This window comes from Delphinapterus leucas, chromosome 5, assembly GCF_059928025.1.
Source record: "Delphinapterus leucas isolate spDelLeu-1000000601 "Yukka" chromosome 5, BTC_Dleu_Yukka2, whole genome shotgun sequence".
Classification (NCBI taxonomy): Eukaryota; Metazoa; Chordata; class Mammalia; order Artiodactyla; family Monodontidae; genus Delphinapterus; species Delphinapterus leucas.
In genome coordinates, this window is record NC_143133.1 from 27,762,208 (window position 1) to 27,786,337 (window position 24,130).

Consider the following 24,130-nt stretch of genomic DNA (forward strand, 5'->3'; position numbering starts at 1 on the left):
ACAACAAACTTAACAACTCTACAGGTCATTTGGTGTGGGTCAAGCCTCTTGTTCTGAGAACAGTTGTCTGTGGCATGATGCCCCTCTCCTGACAGACAGCAGAAGTGCAAGAGGGCAGGCAAGATCGTACAAATACGTGTAAAGCTTCTGTTCCCACCATGTCAGCTAACATTCCATTGCTATAAGAGGTCATATGGCCAAGCCCGACATCAGGGGGCAGGGAAGTATACTCCACCTACTTCTCTGGTGGGAGACACTGCAGAGGCACGCAGCAAAGGGTGTGGATGAGTAATACTGTCACGGGGAAGGAAGGAATTGTAAATAATAATCAATCTACAACAAGTTTGGGTTCTAGAAGTCCTCGGAAGCCTTCAGACCAGCTTTTTATTATCTGAGTTATAGACTTACCTTTCCTCCCTTCTCCCCAACCAAATCCAGAGGGGCTTAGTTTGACTACATTCAATTAATGCAAATTAGTCATTTATGTAAACTACTTACCGTTTTACATCCTTATCCAGCATATTGATATGTAAGAATAATTATTAATGGTTTCTTTGATACCTTTCTAAGTGAAAGCCCGGTTTACTATAAACTATTGCTCATTGGTATCACCTGTTCATAAATAAAACTCTTAGAGGAATTTCCATTTCTTATGTGGGAATAATGAAAATGTAAAGTGGCCTATGATTTCTGATTGCCAGTGATTAAATTAGGACCTGCTCATTTCTGATTTTAGCCTGTAAGTTCTTTGGTAAATATATTCTCTTAATTTGTTTAATAGTTGTTAATGAATAACATTCTTACTGTAATAAAGGTCCGAGTAGTTGGAGTTACCTGTGCAGCCTGCCCATTCCCATGCATGAATGATCTTAAATTTCCTGTGGCTGTCCTGGATGAGTGTAGTCAAATCACAGAACCGGCTTCCCTCCTTCCCATTGCAAGGTAACCTAAAAAGTTCTTTTCCAAAGATGCTCAGATGTTACAATTATTTCAAACATTTCCTCAGTTCAAACTCTTCCCAGACTTTTGTGAAAATTCCTAGCAACGCAAGTACTAAACTGATTTTTTGAAAGAATCCAGAGGGAAATTTGAAGGAGGGGTTAATGTATCAAAATTTTGTTAGATCACCATTGAGGCAGTTGGATCACTACTTGGATCACAGTTTAGACATTCTTAAAGCCTTGAAAGTTCAAGTGCTAGGATTCTACTAGAACGTTGCAGGCTTCTCAGCCAGACTAAAGGTGCCTCTTTAGTCATAGTTTAAGAACCTAACTCTACTGAAGAATGTTCTTTAGTTCCTTACCTTGATATAATTCCAGTGTTTAGGTTCCGAAAATGTTTTTTAGATTATGAAAGTAGATAAAGAAAAATAAGTTGAAAATGAAAATTTGTCTACTAAAATTTAGGAAACTATGAAATCTTCTAAGCTGTCTCAGCCAATTGAAACACTGTGCTTTCAAAGCATCTCTTATTGAGGAATCCTAAAGGTAGTGGAAGGAGTACTAGACCAGACTCAGTAGGCTTCAGTCCTAGGCCTTGTTCTGTCCCCCTTATTGTTTCGTTTTCTTTCTTTTTTATAGTAAATATTTAATCTTCTGATTTCCAGTTTGTAAGTGTTGAAAACGCACAAGAAAGATTTTACTTCACAAGTACTTTTATGTTAATATATTTTGATTCAATATATTTGGCAATAAATCTCCACACGTCATAACCAAAAGTATGTTTTCTTCCCCTTAAAAAATGGGGATGTAACATTAACAACCACTGTAAAATAAAGCACACAATTATTTTGGTGAATTTACAGTTCTTTTTTCCCAGGTGAAAGGATGAGGGAGTAGGGCATCAACTGTCACGATCTGCCCGGGACTTGGGAGGTTCCGGCATCATGGGGTCTTCAGTGTTTAAACTGGGACAGTCCTGGGCAAACCAGAATGAGTTGGTCACCCTACTCAGGAGCCAGGGATGGAGAAAGTAACGCCCTGCATGAGAGGGTGGAGGGTTAATACTGTGGAGCACCTACTGTCTACTGAACACATTACATACTTTATTAAGTCCTTACAACAGCCATGCGTGGTATTATTATATCAGGATTACTGATAAGAATAGTGAAGCTGTAGAGATTAAATAACTTGCTGTGTCCACACAATATAACAGAGCTAAAATTTGGATATAGGTTTTTCTTCAAAACATGGACTTTTTCCCACTATATTCTATTCCTATTTAGAAAGACATTTTACCCCTGAGAGCCTAATTTGCTACATCTCTAAAACAAGAGTTTAAGGCAGATGACTTCTAAGAATGTTTCTAAGTTTATAGATTCTAAAAATCATTGTTTCTCAAAGTGTGTTCTGTGAAATACTAAGTCCTTGCAGAGGCAGGGGACACTTACTAGGTTTTATGTGGAAAAAAGTAAAGTTATGTAAAGGATTCTTTTTTTTTTTTTTTTTTTGCGGTACGCGGGCCTGTCACCGCTGTGGCCTCCCCCGCCGTGGAGCACAGGCTCCGGACGCGCAGGCTCAGCAGCCATGGCTCACGGGCCCAGCCGCTCCGCGGCATGTGGGATCTTCCCAGACCGGGGCACGAACCCGTGTCCCCTGCATCGGCAGGCGGACTCTCAACCACTACGCCACCAGGGAAGCCCAAGGATTCTTTATTGCACAACTTTTTAAAGCCTTTTAATACACTTATTATCACTGTTAAGCCTTGTTAGTTCTGAGAACGTGTCATGGTATTCAAATTCTTTGAAATACATTTTAGAAAATAGTGCAGTAAATGATGTTAATGCATGTTTCTCTCATTGCTTAGATTAATTTTTAGAATTCTGTTTTTAGGTTTGAGTGTGAAAAGCTGATTCTTGTTGGAGATCCCAAACAGCTCCCTCCTACTATTCAGGGTTCTGATGCAGCTCATGAAAATGGATTGGAACAAACGCTTTTTGATCGACTTTGCTTAATGGTACTACTGCTGAATTCATACAGAACTATCATTTATTGATTATACACTGTGTAGGTTGATAGAAAGTGAAAATATTAGAAGAACAAGTCCTTGCCCTAAAATTATTTTAATTGGAATTGTTTAGAAAGTACTCATCTTAAAGATAAGTTGAACCCTAATAATTTAAGAATGAAATGAATCTTTTTCCTGTGTACTTTCGTAGTGGGTAGTAAGTATATTGATTTTGCTGTAAAATAAAAAAAAATCTATATGTCTCTGTTATCCATGTCCCCTATTGTAGAGCTGTTGTAGAGCTCTACTTCACATTTTTTTTAATTTAAAAATTATTAATATAGTCTTAAGTTGAGGTGACATTCACGTAACGTAAAATTAACCATTTTATAATTGCTATCATTTGGAGGCTCATTCTTCCATTTTTTTTCACTGGGATGGATGCAGATTTGGGGGGCCTGGGTTTATACATTTTGGAAGTTCACTTTCAATGATGCAAAAATTAAAATTCAAAAGTGAATATATATTTAAATGTGGAAAGCAATCATAACAATAAATTTTACAAATCATTCCCCCCCCAAAATTAACCATTTTAAATGAATAATTCAGTGGCATTTTAGTACATCCACAGTGCTGTGCAACCACTACCTCTGTCTAGTTCCAAACCATTTTCATCCCCCCAAAATAAAACTGTACCCATTTAGCAGTTACTCTCTATTCCCTCCCTCCAGCCCCTGGCAAGCACCAGTCTGCTTTCAGTCTGTATGGATTTATCTTTTCTGTATTTCATATCATACGGTCTTACAATTTTCGTCTCGTACAGCTTGAAATCATACAATATGTGACCTTTTGTGTCTGGCTTCTTTCACTTAGCACGACATTTTTGAGGTTTATCCACACTGGCGGCATGTAACAGTACTTATACTTTTTTTTTTTTTTAAGTACATTTACAGTGTAGTGCAACCATTACCCCATCCTTTTCCAGAACTTTTTCATCAACCCAACAGAAACTTTGTACCTATTAAACAATAATTCCTCATTCCCCTCTCCCCTGAGCCCCTGGTGACCCCTGTTCTACTTTTGGTCTCTGTATTTGCCTATTACAGGTGCTTCATGTAAGTAGAATCATACACTATTTTCCCTTTTGTGTCTGGCTTTATTTACTGAGCATAATGTTTCCACAGTTTGTCCATGTTTTAGTATGTGTCAGAATTTTATTCCTTGTTAAGGCTAAATTAATAGTGCATCGCTTTATGTGTACACCACATTTTATTTATCCACTCATCTGTTGATGGACATTGGGGTTGTTTCCACCCTTCAGCTATCGTGAATAATGCTGTTAGGAAAATTGGTACCAATTATCTGTTCAAGTCTCTGCTTTCAGTTTTTCTGAGTATACACCCAGAAGTGCAACTGCTGGATCTGATGGTAATTCTATGTTTAACTTTTGAGAAACTGCCAAACTCTTTTCCATCGCTGCTGCTCCATTTTACATTCCCAACAGCAATGTACAAGGGTTCTAATTCCTCCACATCTTCACCAACACTTGTTATTTTTCATTTTTTAAAATAACAGCTAACTTAATGGGTATAAAGTGGTATCTCATTGTGGTTTCCCTAATGTCTAATCATGTTGAGCATCTTTTCATGCACTTATCTTTGGAAAAATGCCTATTCAAGCCCTTTGCCTATTTTTGAATTGGGTTGTTTGTTGTGTTGTTGAGTTATAGGAGTTCTTTATATATTTTGGATATTAATTCCTTATCAGATATATGATTTGCAAATATTTTCTTCCATTTGGTGGGTTGTCTTTTCACATATTTATGCCCTAAAAGAGTATTGGGGATTGATTTTTTTCCTCACATATTTCTCCCTCATAGAAGATCCTTTGTCCATGTGGTCACTAATCCTGCATTTTATTACATATTATTAGCGTGCCTTGTAACTATTCAAAATGTTCAAACAATATTACAGAACATTTTGCAAATAAAGAACATACTCAAGGAAAGCCCTGAAGTAGATGGGAGTTGGTTTATGATGTATTAAGAAAATCGGAAACTTCTTTGAAGATTCAGAATGAAAAATGGCTTGTACCTAAGGAGGATAGTTAATGAGTTATCAACAGCAGTTTCTAATTTTTTTAAAGATTTATTTTCAATTTAGTGTTAGGCCAATTCCATATAGATTATGAAAGCATGATGTTAGGTACCATACTTATTAGACAGTCTAAGATTTGTTTATATTTTATAATTTTCTGGTATAAAAAGTTTACTATAAAAATATTTTTAGTAAATTCAAAAAAATTCTTTTTATTCATTTTATCATGGTTATAATTTACTAAGAGCACAATATGGCAGTATTTTTAAACTTTAAAATATTATTGTGAAAAAAAAATTATTGTGGATTTTTTTTTCCACTAAGAAAAAAAAATGCTGTTTTAATTCTTTATTTTTCTGCACTTAAATTTCTTAGGGTCACAAACCAGTTCTATTGAGAACCCAGTACCGTTGTCACCCTACAATCAGTGCTATTGCTAATGATCTGTTTTATGAAGGAAACCTCATGAATGGTGTTTCAGAAACAGAGAGGAGCCCTTTACTGGAATGGCTCCCAACCCTGTGTTTCTATAATGTTAAAGGACTGGAACAGGTAAATGACATTAGGGTTGATAAGAGTCAACACAGTTTAGTTTCCTGTTTTAATTTTATTGTTGTTGTTTGCATGCTTTTCATGGTCTTTCCGTAGTGTTTCTGGGAAATGTATTTTAGGTTCTGTTTCTTATTCCAGATTGAAAGAGATAACAGCTTTCATAATGTGGCAGAAGCTGCTTTCACACTCAAGCTCATCCAATCACTGATTGCAAGTGGAGTAGCGGGCTCTATGATTGGGGTGATAACATTGTACAAATCCCAAATGTACAAGGTTTGTATTACTTATTATGATATTTATCATTATTAAATATTATAACTTCATATTATAATATTTTATATTACATTTGTAGTAGTTTGGTTTGTGTTGGTTTGGTGCTAGAAAAACTTTGGGGACCGTAGTTACTATATTAAAACAGCATTCAGACTTTTGTCTAGTCTGGCTTTTTTTCTGTATAATTAAATGTAAACCTAACAAGGTTTAATTAAATTCAGTTTACAGCTGTTGGGGCAAAAATGCAAATAAACAAATTAGAGGGAAGGAAATATGGTATATGCTTTGTGTTTTGGGACAGATGGGATTGAATCTGTTTTCCAAAATGTTCTTTCATTATTATTACATTTTATCAGTAAATCAAAGATAGATACCAGATATTAATCTACACACAAGCCAGTTACTTCTAACTAGTTTTCATTTATATTTATTTATTTTTAGTATTTTTCATCTGTTTCATTTAGTTTATCAGCTCTAAATTAGCATATCTAAATAAGTTTCCTAGCAAAAGATAAATCATCACTTTGATTTTGTTTCATAACTTACATTATCATTAGTTATTTATCATTTCAGAAATTAGCCAAATCTCTGTGAGTAATAAAAAAGAAAATGAAAATTACCCACTATTAGTTAAATGATGACAGCTGCTGTGGGTAGGTTGAGAGGCGTAGGTTCTTCATGACGTCTGCACCACATGAGCCTTGTCTTCTTTCCTCCACAGCTCTGTCATTTACTCAGTGCTGTGGACTTCGACCATACTGATACGAAAGCTGTGCAGGTGTCCACAGTAGATGCTTTTCAGGGAGCTGAAAAGGAGATCATTATTCTGTCCTGCGTAAGGACCAGACAAGTAGGATTTATTGATTCAGAAAAAAGAATGAATGTTGCATTGACCAGAGGAAGGAGGCATTTGTTGATTGTAGGAAATTTAGCCTGTCTGAGGAAAAATCGACTATGGGGGCGTGTGATCCAACACTGTGAAGGTAAAATAAAAATGTATTTAATTCAAGCATTTTGAATTAAAACTGACTTTTGGGTTAGTGCTTGGGGTGGTTCAGGTAGGAACAGCTCTGAATTTGCCACTATGGGAGATGAGTGAAATGATAATATGGAAACTACTGTAAAGTATAGTTGTCTCATGTTTTGTGTCTTTCTAAGGGAGGGAAGATGGATTGCAACATGCAAGCCAGTATGAACCACAGCTGAACCATCTCCTTAAAGATTATTTTGAAAAACAAGCAGAAGAAAAACAGAAGAAAAAGAGTGAAAAAGATAAATCTAAAGATAAATCTTATTTGCAAAAAGACATGATGTAGTTTGTATTTATATAATTTCAAATTCATTTTACACTATACATTTGTATATTTTTATTACCCCAAACCCATTATTGAAATAAAAAAGACAGACATTTAAACAAAAGTAAATAAACATGTAAAATTTTGCTCTTCAGAAAAAGTATAGTTACTTATATCAAGATAGGCAGATGTTGAAAGTAATATAAAATCTCACTAATAAAAATAATTTTTTTCTAAAAATTATGGCTTCTGTTTGCTAAAGAAATTAATTTTATAAGGAGCAAGAAAAAGCCTTTATGGGGAATACCAATGTTACTTCAAAAATAAGTGAATATCTCAAAAGCTCATCTGTTAAAACATGTCTACACAGTTATACCAACACACTCCTTTCTGAACTACAGCTCTAGCTGAATCTTTTAAAAATAATTATAATGCCCTGTCATTTTATAAGTAAAAACATATTCACAATAAAACTTTTAAGCAGTACAAAAGAAAGAAGAGAAATGAACTAAAAGTTCATTCCTGAAGACAGCAGTGCTCAAAACTTGCCATGACCCTGGTATAGTAGGTGCTCAATAAGTATCTGTTGGATGAATGAATGAATGAATGAATGGATGGATGAAAGACTCCCTTTGGCTCATTTCATTCTATAGTCTTTTTCCTGTGCATTTATTTGCATAGTAGTTATTGGTATACATAGTATATAATGGATTTTAAAATATTATAAAAAGAATACATTCCCCTTATAGAAAATCTGCAAAATACAGAAGAGTATACAATGGAAAATAAAAAGCACCTGGAGATTCACTACCCAGAGATAATAATTGCTAACATATTGCTTCAGTCTTTTTTCTATCCTTATATTCCATATGTAAATATGTAAATAAACCATTTGTTATATGATTTTTAGCCATTTATTAACAAAGGAACATTTACTTATCCTACATGGAAAAATGGCAAGGGCTTGATTATAATTAATACCAATGAAATATTTGTCTTTACCAATTAAAAACTCATATTTTTTGAGTGATTCGAGTCGATTTTTTTTTTCTTTTTTTTTTTTGCGGTACGCGGGCCTCTCACTGCTGTGGCCTCTCCCGCCGCGGAGCACAGGCTCCAGATGCGCAGGCCCAGCAGCCATGGCCCACGGGCCCAGCCGCTCTGTGGCATGTGGGATCCTCCCGGACCGGGGCATGAACCCGTGTCCCCTGCATCGGCAGGCGGACTCTCAACCACTGCGCCACCAGGGAAGCCCAACATTTATTTTAAAGATGCAGAAAATTGCTTACTTGAATTACTTCACTGTAAAAAATGACCAGTCTACCTCTATGAAACTCTTCTTTTGTTTGGGAGAAAAATAAATCTAACGAAGAAACAAAAGTTGTAATTCTCCAAGCCTTGTCCACAATGTGTTAATGATTGCAACAGCATTTGCTCTTTAATGTAAGTGAAAGATGTGACTCTCGAGTTCCAGGCAATACCTGACTGAATAGGAGACACCTCAGAAATTACTCATTGCCCCTTGGGGACCCTGGTGGGGCCCAAAAGCCCCTTGAGCCCAGCACATCCTCAGTAGATTCACTAGGACAGAGACCCAGGCCTGAAGATAGCATGTGAGATGCCACCTGTAGTCTAGACAGGGTGGGTGCCCCAGATGAGCTCCACATCACCATCCGGGGAAACAGGAGGGGAGAGAAGCCTTTAACAATCTGCCATTACCTCAAAGAGGCCTTGCTTAGTTGGAAGTTACTTTTCTACCCTGGAATTGCGTGTCTTACAACCAGAAGAAAAGGAGTAACCTTAATGGACCAGTTTACTTCCCAACTCTACTGAGAATGCAAACTTGAGTGCCACCTTATGTCAATTACATGGACAAGAAAGGAGCCACATTTTCACAAAACACAAGATGGCAGAACAGAAGGACCTTGAGCTCATCTTCTCTTATGAGGAGATTAAAAATGAAAAAGACTGAAAAAAAAAAATTAAAAAGACTGGAACCTACCAAAAAGATGTTCTACATCCAAAGACATAAAGAAGAAACCCAACAAGATGGTAGGAGAGACACACACGATATAATCAAATCTCATAACCCCCGGGTCGGCAACCCACAAACTGGGGAACAATTATATGACAAAAGTTCTACCACAGGAGAGTTCTGAGCCCCTCGTGAGGCTCCTCAGCCGGGGGGTCTGGCATCAGGAGAAGGAGCCCCCAGGGCATTTGGCTTTGAAGGCCAGCAGCACTTGAGTGCAGGAGCTCCACAGGACTGGGGGAAACAGACTCCACTCTGGGAGGGTACACACAAGGTCTCATGCGCACCAGGACCCAGGGCAAAAGCAGTGACTTCATAGGAGCCTGGGCCAGACCTACCTGCTGGTCTTAGAGGGTCTCCTGGGAAGGTGGAGGGCAGCTGTGGCTCACTGTGAGGACAAAGACACCAGTGGTGGGCCTACTGGGGAGCATCCATCAGTGTGAACTGTCCTGGAGACTGCCATTTTGGGACCAAGACCTGGCCCACCCCAAAAGCCTGTGGACTCCAGTGCTGGGACGCCTCAGGCCAAACAATAGGGCAGGAACACAGCCCCACCCATCAGCAGACAGGCTGCCTAACAAGGTCCTGGGCCCACAGCCACCTCTTGACATGCCCCTAGACATGGCCCCACCCACCAGAGGGCCAAGACCCAGCTCCACCCACCAGTGCCCAGGCACTGGCCCCTCCCACCAGGAAGCCTGCACAAGCCTCTAGACCAGCCTCACCCACCAGGGGCAGACACCAGAAGCACGAAATCTAAGATCCGGCAGCCTGTGGAACCAAGTCAGCAGACATAGATCATAACCTACCTTGGGACCAGCTGGTCCCTGGCCCTTGGGTGACAAGAGGCAAGTGTACTGCTGGGACTCATAGGACACCTCCCATAGAGGGCCCCTTATCCAAGGTTGAGAAACATAACCTTCCATATATATAAAAATACAAATATAAATGTAGACAAAATGAGATAGCAAAGGAATATGTTCCAGACAAAAGAACAAGTCAAAACCCCAGAAGAACAACTAAGTGACACAGAGATAGGCTATCTACCTGAGGAAGAGTTCAGAGTAGTGATCATAACGATGATCCAAGAACTCAGGGAAAGAATGGATGCACAGAGCGATAAGCTACAAGAAGTTTTTAACAAAGAGTTAGAAAACATAAAGAACAACCAGAGTTGAAGAATACAATAGCTGCAATGAAAAACACACTAGAAGGAATCAATAGCAGAATATATGAGGCAGAAGAATGGATAAGTGAGCTGGAAGACAGAATGGTGGAAATCACTGCCATGGAACAGAATAAAGAAAAAGAAATGAGGACAGTTTAAGAGACCTCTGGGACAACATCAAATGCACCAACATTCACATTATAGGGGTCCCAGAAGGAGAAGAGAAAGAAAGAGCCTGAGAAAGTATTTGAAGAGATAATAGCTGAAAACTTCCCTAACAACAGAAAGGAAAGTCACCCAAGTCCAGGAAGTGCAGAGAGTCTCATATAGGATTAACCCAAGGAGGGACATGCTGAGACACATAGTAATCAAACTGATGAAAATTAAAGATAAAGAGAAAATATTAAAAGCAGCCAGGGAAACCAGCAAATAACATGTAATGGAATCCCCATAAGGTTATCAGCTAATTTTTCAGCAGAAACTCTGCAGGCCAGAGGGGATGGCACAATACATTTAAAGTGATGAAAGGGAAAAACCTACAACCAAGAATACGCTACCCAGCAAGGCTGTCAGATTTGATGGAGAAATCAAAAGCTTTACAGATAAGCAGAAGCTAAAAGAATTCAGCACCACCAAACCAGCTATATAACAAATGCTAAAAGAACTTCTCTAGGCAGAAAAGGCCACAACTAGAAACACGAAACCTACAAATTGGGAAAGGTCACTAGTAAAGGCAAACATATAGTAAAGGTAGGAAATCATTCACATACAAATATAACATCTAAACCAGTAATCATGAGAAGAGTGCAAATGCAGGATATCTGAAATTAAGAGACCAGCAATTTGGGACCTCCCTGGTGGTCCAGTGGTTAAGACTCCATGCTCCCAATGCAGGAGGGCCCAGGTTCAATCCCTGGTCAGGGAACTAGATCCCACATGCTGCAACTAAGAGCCCGCATGCTGCAACTAAAGATCCCACATGCTGTGACTAAAGATCCTGCATGCTGCAACGAAGATGCTGTGTGCCACAACTAAGACTTGGCGCAGCCAAATAAATAAATAAATGTTAAGAAAAAGAGACTGGCAACTTAAAACAATCATATATATATACAGACTTCTATATCAAAACCTCATGGTGACCACAAACCAAAAATCTATAATAGATATACCACCACACACAAAAGAAAAAGGAATCCAAACACAATACTAAAGATAGTCATCAAATCACAGGATAACAGAATAAAAGAGGAAAGGAATAAAAAAGACCTACAAAAACAAATCCAAAACAATTAACAAAATGGCAATAAGAATATACATATCGATAATTACCTCAAATGTAAATGGATTAAATGCTCCAACCAAAAGACACAGACTGGCTGAATGGATACAAAAACAAGACCTGTATATATGCTGTCTCCAAGAGAGGCACTTCAGATCTAGAGACACACATACAGACTGAAAGTGAGGGGATAAAAAAAGGTATTCCATGCAAATAGAAATCAAAAGACACCTGGAGTAGCAATACTCATATCAGACAAAATAGACTTTAAAATAAAGACTGTTACAAGAGACAAAGAAGGACACTACATAATGATCAAGGGATCAATCCAAGAAGATATAACAATTCCAAATAACATGCACTCAACATAGGAGCACCTCAATATATAAGGCAAATGTTAACAGACATAAAAGGAGAAATTGACACTTATACAATAATAGTGGGGAACTTTAACAACACATTTTCATCAATGGACAGATCATCAAGACAGAAAATCAATAAGAAAACACAGGCCTTAAATGACACATTAGACCAGATGGACTTAATTGATATTTATAGAGCATTCCATCCAAAAGCAGCAGAATATACATTCTTTTAAAGTGCAGGTGGAACATTCTCCAGGATAGATCACATGCTGGGCCACAAAGCAAGCCTCAGTAAATTTAAGAAAACTGAAATCATATCAAGCATCTTTTCTGACCACAACACTATGAGATTAGAAATCAGCTACAAGAAAAAAACTGCAAAAAACAAACACATGGAGGCTAAACAATATGCTACTACACAACCCATGGATCATTGAAGAAATCAAAGAAGAACTCAAAAACTATCTAGAGATAAATGAAAATGAAAACACAGTGATCCAAAACCTATGGGATGCAGCAATTCTAAAAGCAGTTCTAAGAGGGATGTGTATAGCAATACAAGCTTACCTCAGGAAACAAGAAAAATCTCAAACAACCTAACCTTACACCTAAAGCAACTAGAGAAAGAAGAACAAACAAAACCCAAAGTTAGTTAAAGGAAAGAAATCATAAAGATCAGAGCAGAAATAAGTGAAATAGAGATGAAGAGCACCATAGAAAAGATCAATGAAACGAAAACTGATTCTTTGAAAAGATAAACAAAATTGATAAACCTTAAGCCAAACTCATCAAGAAAAAAAGGGAGAGGGCCCGAATCAGAAATGAAAAAGGAGAAGTCACGACCGGCACTACAGAAATACCAAGGATCATAAGAGTCTACTACGAAAAACTATATTCCAATAAAATGGACAGATTCTTCACATACTTGTCTGCTGATGCAGTCACAAGACAGCCCTTGATTTGACTGCTTAGATCAAGACGAGAAATTTCATCATTGTGTGCATTAAGTGTAAAAACTGGCTTATCTGAGCGTGCATCCAAATTATATACAAAACCGTCATCTGTACTGGCCAAAAAATGACAAGGTGAAAAGTGATTCCAAGTCACTCTCAATCTGCCCACTGAATCGCCACATTTGATGGCTTTCCTCTGGACTTCGGCAGTCACACAAAGCCACTGACTTATCATATGATCCAGAAATCAGAGTCTGTGTTTCAAATGGATGAAACTGGAGAGTCTGGATCTCGTCTGTATGTATGGCAAGGCTGGCTGCTGGTTTCCCCAAGGACGTATCCCACAGAATAACAGTGCTTTCAGCTGATGCACTGGCCAGCACATTTCTGATCAGCTTATTCCAAGAAAGGTCAAGGACAGCATCGGTATGCCCATCTGCTGAGGAATTCATCTTTCCTTTCTTTTTCTTCTTTTTTGATAGCTTATTTCTAAATGTAAAGACTGGCTCTAAAGAGTTCCACTATATCGAAATCCCACACTTCAATGACGGGGGTCATGTTTCCCACAGCAATGTAATTTCCAGTTGAATCATCTGGGCTAGGATCAAAATTCAGCCATTCCATACTCAAAGGGTATGCAGACAACAGGATATCATGGTGGACATAAAAAGAATCTTCTTATTGATTATAAACATGTACCTCTAAATTGCATTGGTCCTGTTCGGCTCTGCCACAAACTATGAGAATGTCATTGGGCTTAATCAAGAAAACTTCAAATTCGTACTGCTCTGTATCTTTCAGAGTAACATAAGGATCTTGATCATTACGCCCATAGACTGTAAGACCCAAAAGAGATTCACCAAGAGTTTCAGTATTGGGTCACCTTCTTCATTATATTTATCTAAGTCATACTCAGCCAGCTCATCATCATCCAGCGTCCTGTCATCCTCTGGGTCACCATCCTCCAGGGGCTCCCGAGGTCGGGCCTGGGTACAGGCACCCTGCATGCCATCTTCTGAAGGATCACCTGTCTCCTCTTCATCACTGCCACCTTTTTCTTGTAATTTTTCCTTTGCTTCATTAATAAGATGTTTCACTTCCTTTTCACTAAGCTCTACAGATTATTCTAGGTAGAAGAAATGGACAGGGGCTTCCCTGGTGCCACAGTGGTTAAGAATTTGCCTGCCAATCCAGGGGACACGGGTTTGAGCCCCAGTCCGGGAGGATCCCACATGCCACGGAGCAACTAAGCCCATGCGCCACAACTACTGAGCCTGCACTCTGAAGCCCGCGGGCCACAACTACTGAAGCTCGCGGGCCTAGAGCCGATGCTCCGCAGCAGGAGAGGACACCGCAGTGAGAAGCCCGCACACCAGAACAAAGAGCAGTCCCCACTTGCCACAACTAGAGAAAGCCCCTGTGCAGCAACAAAGACACAACACAGCCAAAAAAAAAAAAATCTTAGTAAGAAAAGAGTGTAAAGTAACCTAGTAATAATTTTTTAAAAAAAAAGAAAGAAATGGAAAGATTCTTAGAGAGGTACAATCTCCCGAGACTTAACCAGGAAGAAATAGAAAATATGAACAGACTAATTACAAGTACTGAAATTGAATCTGTGATTTAAAAACTCCCAACAAATGAAAATCCAGGACCAGACAGCTTCACAAACGAATTCTACCAAACATTTAGACAACAGTTAACACCTATCCTTCTGAAACTATTCCAAAAAATGGCAGAGGAAGGAACATTTCTGAACTCATTCTACGAGGCCAGCATCACCCTGATACCAAATCAGACAAAGATATCCCAAAAAAGAAAATTACAGGCCAATATCACTGATGAACATAGACGCAAAAATCCTCAACAAAATACTAGCAAACCGAATTCAACAATACATTAAAAGAGTCATGCACCATGCTGAGTGGGATTTATCCCAGGGATGCAAGGACTTTTAAAATTTATTTATTTTTATTTTTAATTTTTTTTGGCCATGCTGCCCAGCTTGAGGGATCTTAGTTCCCTGACCAGGAATTGAACCTGTGCCCCCTGCAGTGGAAGTACAGAGCAAGGACTTTTCAATATCTGCAAATCAATCAGTGTGAGGCACCACATTAACAAATTGAAGAATAAAAACTATAAGATCATCTAAATAGACGCAGAAAAAGCTTCTGATAAAATTCAACACCCATTTATGATAAATACTCTCCAGAAAGTGGGCATACAGGGAACCTACCTCAACATAATAAAGGCCATATATGACAAACCCACAACTAACATCATACTCAGTGGTGAAAAGCTGAAACCATTTCCTCTAAGACCAGGAACAAGACAAGGATGTCCACTCTTGTGACTTTTATTCAACATATTTCTGGAAGTCCTAGCCATGGCAATCAGAGAAGAAAAAGAAATAAAAGGAATCCAAATTGGAAAAGAAGTAGTAAAACTGTCACTGTTTGCAGATGACATGGTAATACACATAGAAAATCCTACAGACGCTACCAGAAAACTACTAGAGCTCATCCATGAATTCAGTAAGTCGCAGGATACAAAATTAATACACAGAAATCTGTTGCATTTCTATACACTAACAATGAAAGATCAGAAAAGAGAAATTAGGGAAACAATCCCATTTACCATCACATCAAAAAGAATAAAATACCTAGGAATAAACCTACCTAAGGAGGCAGAAGACCTGTACTCTGAAAACTATAAGAAGCTAATAAAAGAAACTGAAGATGACACAAACAGATGGAAAGATGTACCGTGTTCTTGGACTTGAACAATCAATGTTGTCAAAATGACAATACTACCCAGAGCAATCTACAGATTCAAGGCAATCCCTATCAAATTACCAATGGCATTTTTCACAGAACTAGAACAAATAATTTTTAAATTTGTATGGAAACACGAAAGACCCCAAATAGTCAAAGCAATCTTGAGAAACAAAAAAAGAGCTGGAGGAATCAGGCTCCCTGACTTCAGACTATACTACAAAGCCATAGTCATCAAAACAATATAGTACTTGCACAAAAACAGAAATACAGATTAATGGAATAGGATAGAAAGCCCAGAAATAAATCCATACACCTATGGTCAATTAATCTATGACAAAGGTGGCAAGAGTATACAGTGAAGAAATGACAGTCTCTTCAATAGGTGGTGCTGGGAAAATTGGACAGCTACATGTAAAAGAATGAAATTAGAACATTCTCTAACACCACACACAAAACAAACTCAAAATGGATTAAAGTCCTAAATGTAAGACCAGATACTATAAAACTCCTAGAGGAAAACATAGGCAGAACATTCTTTGACATAAATCACAGCAATGTCTTTTTGGATGTGTCACCTAGAGTAATGGGAATAAAAACAAAAATAAACAAATGGGACCTAATAAACTTAAGAGCCTTTTGCACAGCAAAGGAAACCGTAAAACGAAAAGACAACATACAGAATGGGAGAAAATATTTGCAAATGATGTGACTGACAAGACATTAATCTCCAAAATATACCAAAAAAAGAATACAACTCAATATCAAAAATACAAACAACCCAATCAAAAAATGGGCAGAGGATCTAGGTACACACTTCTCCAAAGAAGACATACAGATGGCCCACAGGCACATGAAAAAATGTTCAACATTGCTAATTATTAGAGAAATGCAACTCAAAACTACAACGAGGTATCACGTCACACCGGTCAGAATGGCCATCATCAAAACATCTACAAATAATAATTGCTGGAGAGGGTGTGAAGAAAAAAGAACCCTCCTACACTGTTGGTGGGAATGTAAATTGGTCCACCACTATGGAGAACACTATAGATGTTCCTGAAAAAACTAATAGAGTTACCATATGATCCTGCAATCCCACTCTTGGACATATACTCAGAGAAAGCCATAATTCAAAGAGATATGTGCACCCCAATGTTCATAGTATCACTATTTACAATAGCCAAGATGTGGGAACAACCTAAATGTCATTGCCAGAGGAATGGATAAAGAAGATGTGGTATATTTATATAATGGGTATTACTCAGCCATAAAAGAGAATGAAATAATGTCATTTGCAGCAACACAGATGGACCTAAAGATTATCATCCTAAGTGAAGTAAACCAGATAAAGAAAGACAAATATCATATCGCTTATATGTGGAATCTATATAAAAAATGATACAAATGAACTTATATACAAAACAGAAATAGACCCACAGACACAGAAAACAAACTTATGGTTACCAAAGGGGAAAAGGGGGAGGAGGGACAAATTAGGAGTTTGGGATTAACATATACACACTACTATATATAAAATAGATAACCAACAAGGACCTACTGTATAGCACAAGGAACTATACTCAATGTTTTGTAATAACCTATAAGGAAAAAGAACCTGAAAAAAATAGATATTTATGTATGTATAACTGAATCACTTTGCTGTCCTGAAACTAACACAACATTGTAAATGAACTATACAAAGGAAGGAAGGGAGGGAGGGAGGGAGGGAGGGAGATGTGATTCTCAACAGTTCCTTACATTGGGTAAGGAATAGTTAAAGGAAGTATTACAGAGCCACGCTTTACCTCTGAGCTGTACAATTTGACAACACATATTTAAACTTTATTCCTGAGTTTTGCTACCCAAACTTCCCCTATTTTTCATTTCTTTTTTTTTTTTTTTGCGGTACACGGCCTCTCCCATTGCGGTGCAGAGGCTCCGGAAGCGCAGGCTTAGCGGCCATGGCTCACGGGCCCAGCCGCTCTGCGGCATGTGGGATCTTCCCGGACCGGGGCACAAACCCGTGTCCCCTGCATCGGCAGGCGGACTCTCAACCACTGCACCAGCAGAGAAGCCCTATTTTTCATTTCTTGAGTCAATCCATTCTTGGCCATCTGGAGCTAGGTCTCAAGTAATTTTTTTTTCCGAGAAGAGTGTATAAATGACATAACTTTTGAGGCTTGGTACATCTGAGGATATATTTTTGTTACATATACTTATGAGAGCTATCTAAACACCATGGGAATTGCCCTTGGACTCACTTCCTATTCATTTGGATGACAGTTGACTTTCCATCTCAGATCTACACCTAGATGGCAGGCTGATGTTGCACAGCTCGTAGTCTAACTCCTACTGGTTTTCATCTAATACTACTCAAAGACTTTGATACAGTCTTCCCCACCTGTGCTCATGCTACCATTAGTTCCCACATCCAGTCTCATTTTGTCAGGTTTCAAGAAATTTTGATTTCTGCAACGATGTAGAAAGAGGTCTTGACGGTGTACAGCAGGATCTCTCAACTTTGGCGCTCTTGACGTGCGGGGGTAGATAATTCTTTGCTGTGGGGGGCTGTCCTGTGCCTCATAGGATGTTTGGCAGCATCTCTGGCCCCTGACCCTTAGATGCCAGTTCCACCTTCCCCACACGCTGTGACAACTAAAAAAGTCTCCAGCCATTGCCAAATATCCTGATGTAGAGTGGGCCCAGCATCCCAGCTGTCTCCGAAAGAGGAAGCTGCACTTAGAAGTATGGCTGCCCCATTTCCTGGTTCGTGTCCCTCTTGTATTTTTGATCCAGGCAACAGTTAATAAAGGAGAGCGGAGAATCTTTTTATTTTTAGGTAGGCGTGCCTGCCCATTTCTAATGACATTATATAGGTAGTCCACCAGGCATGTTCCCAGTCCAGTGCTGTCATCCTTATAGCTCATGACTCTTCCTCCCAACTTCTGAGATTAGGTCAGCTATGAGTGTCATATACTTACCTTATGTGTCTTCACTGTTATTTTAATGTGACAGAGACTACTGAAACCTTTTAAACAGGAACACATCAAAATCTTTAGAAGAACTTCCGATTCATTTAGCAATATTCTTATATAGAACATAATAATAGGTATAAATGTTAATAGGTATAGTAGGTGGTTAAGAGATTGATAGTATAGTATATGGTATTCTACTTTTGCTAAGGGGTAGCTATATCTTATAATTACATACCTAATTTTTTCTCTAATTTATAGTATATATATATATTTTTTTCCTTAATGGCAATACTTTTTTTTTGATAAGTTGACATTCCATTTTTTTTTCTTTTTACCTTTTGACCCCCTTCACCCATTTCTCCCACCCCAGCCCCCCATATCCACACTGATCTGTTCTCTGTTCTATGAGATTTTTTGCTTTGTTGTTTTTGTTTTTTAGATTCCACATATAAGAGAGACAATATGGTATTTGTCTTTCTCTGTCTGACTTATTTCAGTTAGCATAATGTCCTCAGGGTTCATTGATGTTGTTGTAAATGGCAAGATTTCCTTTTTTTTAATGGCTGAATAATATTCCATTGTATATACACAGTCATCCTTTGGTATCCGAGGGAGGCTGGTTCCAAAACTCCCATTGGATTACAAATCCATGGATGCTCAAGTCTCTTCTATAAAATTGTGTAGTACTGCATATAACCTATGTACATCCTACCATATACTATATTTTTTAAATAATTTTATTCAACACTACAATGCGATAACCTTGCCTCTGCCAGAGATTTGTGTTTAATTCTTTTTTAAAATTTTTATTGGAGTATAGTTGATTTCAACGTTGTGTTACCTTCTGCTGTACAGCAAAGTGAATCAGTTATACATATACCTATATCTGCTCTTTAAGATTCTTTTCCCATGTTATTATGGAGTATTGAGTAGAGTTCCCTGTGCTATACAGTAGGTCCTTATTAGTTGTCTATTTTATATATAGTAACGTGTATATGTCAATCCCAATCTCCCAATTTATCCCTCTGCCCTTTCCCCCCTGGTAACCATAAGACTGTGGTGACTCTATTTCTGTTTTGTAAATAAGTTCATTTGTACCATTTTTTTCGATTCCACATATAAGTGATATTTGTCCTTTTCTGACTTACTTCACTCAGTATGACAATCTCTAGGTCCATCCACGTTGCTGCAAATGTCATTACTTAATTCTTTTTTATGGCTGAGTAATATTCCATTGTATATATGTACCACATCTTCTTTAGCCATTCATCTGTTGATGGACATTTAGGTTGCTTCCATGTCCTGGCTTTTGTAAATAGTGCTGCTATGAACATTGAGGTGCATGTATCTTTTTGAATTACTGTTTTCTCTGGGTATATGCCCAGGAGTGGCATTGTAGGATCATATGGTAACTCTATTTTTAGTTTTTTAAGGAACCTCCATAGTGGTTGTACCAATTTCCCACCTACAATGTAGAAGGGTTTCCTTTTCTTCACACCCTGTCCAGAATTTATTGTTTGTAGATTTTTTGATGATGGCCATTCTGACCGGTGTGAGGAGATGCCTCAATGTAGTTATGATTTGCTCCCCATACACTTTAGATAATCTCTAGATCACTTATAATACCTAGTACAATGTAAATGCTATGTATGTAACTAGTTGCCGGAGTGAGGCAAATTAAAGTTTTGCTTTTTGGAACTTTCTAGAATTTTTTTTCACATATTTTTGATCTGTGTTTGGTTGAATTTGTGGATGCAGAACTTGTGGATTAGAGGGCTGACTGTATACCACAATTTCTTTATCCACTCATCCACTGATGGACACTTAAGTTGTTTCCATATCTTGGTTATTTTAAGTAATGCTTCAGTGAACGTGGGGTTGCATATATCTATATAATTTACAGTATATTAAAGTTAACAGAGTTCTAAAACCTAATTAACAGAAAACATTGGTGTTGCAGAATTGCTTCTGGGCCAACCTTTTCTCTTTTTTCTAGCCCACCTGCATAATTTACCATATTAAGCAGTCCTTTACACAAGGCACTTTAGAAAAGAAAAAGAAGTAATAGTGGTGTGAGAAAAAAAGGGAAGAGATGGAAATGGCTCAGTCTATCTTCTTTTGCTTCCCTCAGCCCAGGGCGGAGATTCACAGTTTAGGCTTTCTTTCCCTCTGGGTGGACATGACTTACAGTGGATACGGTGTTGGTGTCTTTTTCTCTGGTTCTCATCTTTCCTAGCCTGGAGAGAGACTATCTGGATTGGCTCACAGAGCACCATCCCAGGGTGTACTGTCTGGTGCAGCAGGTCTGTGAACATGCAGGGGTCAGAGCCTACACAGTGTTCTTGCCCTAGCTCCTGCGCATCAGAGCACAATCAAGCTTCACGCATTCCTTCTCCCCAAGGCTGTTACAACAGAAATGGGGTGAGGGACAGTTAGCTCTCACTTCTTTATTTCCTTCAAAAACTCACTCAGTAAGAGGAGCTGGGGAATCTATCGACTTTCTCAAAGATTAATTTAATAAATCAAAACATTCTTCTGATTGGGTGGTGTTGACCACTGTAGAGTTGTTTTTGGTTCATGATCTATTCTGAGCAAAAACATACTGTCTGAACCCTGAATATTAGTAAGGCCTTAATTTCTATTTTCAAGAAGAAAAGGGCCATAACAATTCTTGATAAAGAAAAATCTCCCAAATCCAGACTAATGCCTGCTTTATCTTTTTCATCTCAGATACCAAGGTTAGATAGACACAAACTGAACTTTAAGGAGTATCCCATTCAATAAACAACAAATATTAAAATTTCTCATGATTTTACAATATACTCAAAGTAGCAGGCCAGTTTTACAGCTAGAGCCATCATATATCTACAGATAGCAATAATATATATATATTTTTGGCCACGCTGCGTGGCATGCAGGATCCTAGTTCCCCAACCAGGGATTGAACCCGTGCCCCCTGCAGTGAAAGCACAGAGTCGTCCCAACCACTGGACCACCAGGGAAGTCCCCAGATAGAAATAACATTAAAACAATGTTTCCCATCTTGTGCTCAATAAGTGACAGAATTAAATAAGAATGTTCTCTAGATTTTTATTTATAAAAAAGTCTGTTAGTTTAGGCATCACATAATGAAACAATGAAATTTCTAGGCTTTAATCCACTCACCAATTGCCTTTGCTTTACACAGGGTATGTGTGTGAGGTTTCTTCCAAGATTCTTTCACAAACGTCACAATGATCCCTAGGGAGGAGAACAGGTATTTTCCCCATTTTATAAATGATGAAGCCAACAGTCAGAGAAACTGAAGTGATCCATCTAATCTACCATACAAGGCAGGATACAGGCAGGGCTGGAACCCAGACTAATCCAGTGGAGTCTTTTCTGCTCCACTGCACTGCCTGCGTGGTAAGTCACTTCACTTTATCAAGCAGTGAAAGACACTAAAACCAAAAATCGTCTTTGACCGAACCAAACAGGCTCATTTCCTGATAATTTAACTTGGTTAATTTATTATGCAAAACTTTATTAACAATTTATTTGTTTGAAAAATCTATTCCTTCCTGGTAAATAAATTTTGCTAGAAAATGGGATTGTTGATTTTTCTTTGAAGGTCTTAAAGGTCTACATTTGCTACTAGAAGATCTGTTTAGATTTAATGCAAGAAAAACTGATTATTAACAAAAATGTAGTAATAGCTGAGCTGGTGATTCTGTTCTTATTATCAAAAGTTAGTTAAAAACTAATAATTATGTTGCATACTCTGCTCCACTCTGCAGCCAACCCCTGTCCTTAGAAACATACATTTCAGGCTTCCCTGGTGGCGCAGTGGTTGAGAGTCCGCCTGCTGATGCAGGGGACACGGGTTCGTGCCCCGGTCCGGGAAGATCCCACATGCCGCGGAGCGGCTGGCCCGTGAGCCATGGCCGCTGAGCCTGCGCTCCGCAACGGGAGAGGCCACAACAGTGAGAGGCCTGCGTACCGCAAAAGGAAAAAAAAAAAAAGAAACATACATTTCAATATTTGAGTTACTTGTGAAAAATCACAAGTTAAAATCTGAGATTATGAAGCCCGGCTTAAAACTTCAAAATAAAACATAACTATTGGTATTGTTCTTTAATATCTGAACAAAAAGAATGTTTGATTTGGAGATGCCAAAGCAAGTCCCAAATGCTGCATGCTCTTGATTATGTTTTAATTTAAAGACAGCTGTGAAATAGCTTTATACTAATTTGATTTTTTTTATATTAAATAAGAATGAAATGGAAATTGGTGATTTACTTGACAGATATTGGACGCTGAAAATTAAATAATTGTTCTAAAAGCATTAGCTCAACACTGATTTGAAATGCCTGCTTTGTAATTAGTCATGAGTGAAATGTATGTTTAATTCAAGTTATGTTTCTGGTTTATATTAGCATGACTTGATTATAAAGTAAAGGAAAAATACAATCCAAGTATCTCTGCAAGCCCCTGAGTTCCTTTCATCCTGAAACACTAGTTAGGTTGATTTTTTTAAAAAACTCTTGTTAGTCTCTTGATTATAGATATTCCTTACTATTCTACTTTCTAATTGGGCAAATCTGATTTTGATAATACAGTAAATGAAGGTGTGCGTGTGTGTGAAAAATCAGGAAGCAGTCAACTTTCAGGTTAAAAAATTAGTAAAGGAGACTTCCTAAGTGAAAGTTTTAAGGTACCTATTGCTTCTTTTAAAACAAAAACTTCCAGTACATTGATTTTATTGGCTAAATGATGATGGATTTGTGGCTTCTTGGGATAGATTCTTTGGTTCCATTGAAGTCAGTGCATTCATTGAGCATCTACTCTGTGGCGGGTCCTGTGTAAATGGAGAGCAGTCTGGTTCAGTCTGGAAGACATGTGCAGCTTGTTTTATTTCTCAGCCCAGACGTGGAGTATAGGTGAACTAGTTACATATCACTCTACCCCTACATGGGGCAAGCTAAAGCTCTCCCTGATGGAGAAACTTGGTGGAATTCTTGAGGTAAGAAAATTGGGCTTCTTTGGCCACTCTTTTGGAATGTACACTTCTAAATGAAACAAGAACCAACATGGCCATGATGCTCTGGGAGCTCAGATACATTGTCCTCTATATCCTCAGGTTCCTTATCTCTAGAGTTAATGTCAGGCTTTCAGGCTTTGGGTTGTGAGGCAGAGACCAGATCTTTGAGGACCAAGTAAGGCAGTGAGAAGTAAAAGAGGGACGGATATGCACAGTGAGGAAGACACATGGTTGACAAATTCTGAGGCATGAAAAGATCCTAGGTCTTTCAGCACAGATGGTGTGTGTGTGTGGGGGATGTGGGTGTAAAATCAGATCATCTGTGACTTCTTTTAGGTCTCACAGGCCCTATCTAGTGTTTGTTTTTTTTTTTTTTCCTATCTAGTGTTTTGAATGGATAAT

The 24,130-nt window shown here is 38.2% G+C and overlaps 1 protein-coding gene, 1 non-coding gene and 1 pseudogene across 4 annotated transcripts in view; 2 read left to right on the forward strand and 1 right to left on the reverse strand.

Moving 5' to 3' along the window:
• ZGRF1 (zinc finger GRF-type containing 1) overlaps positions 1 to 8,125 on the forward strand; it is a 67,630-nt gene extending 59,505 nt beyond the window's left edge. For all 3 annotated transcript variants that reach the window (XM_089911574.1, XM_089911575.1, XM_089911576.1), the window contains 6 exons: positions 815 to 942; positions 2,832 to 2,955; positions 5,418 to 5,594; positions 5,733 to 5,867; positions 6,589 to 6,850; positions 7,026 to 8,125. In XM_089911574.1, the coding sequence (XP_089767700.1) occupies positions 815 to 942; positions 2,832 to 2,955; positions 5,418 to 5,594; positions 5,733 to 5,867; positions 6,589 to 6,850; positions 7,026 to 7,183 (984 nt within the window). In that variant the 3' untranslated portion in view covers positions 7,184 to 8,125. The remainder of the gene's footprint in view (positions 1 to 814; positions 943 to 2,831; positions 2,956 to 5,417; positions 5,595 to 5,732; positions 5,868 to 6,588; positions 6,851 to 7,025) is intronic.
• The window catches only part of LOC149749105 (periodic tryptophan protein 1 homolog pseudogene), a 36,252-nt pseudogene extending 22,175 nt beyond the window's left edge, over positions 1 to 14,077 (reverse strand).
• Positions 11,214 to 11,287, forward strand: TRNAW-CCA (transfer RNA tryptophan (anticodon CCA)). The gene has a single exon. It is a non-coding gene; the product is annotated as a tRNA-Trp (tRNA).
• Positions 14,078 to 24,130: the final 10,053 nt, after the last annotated feature.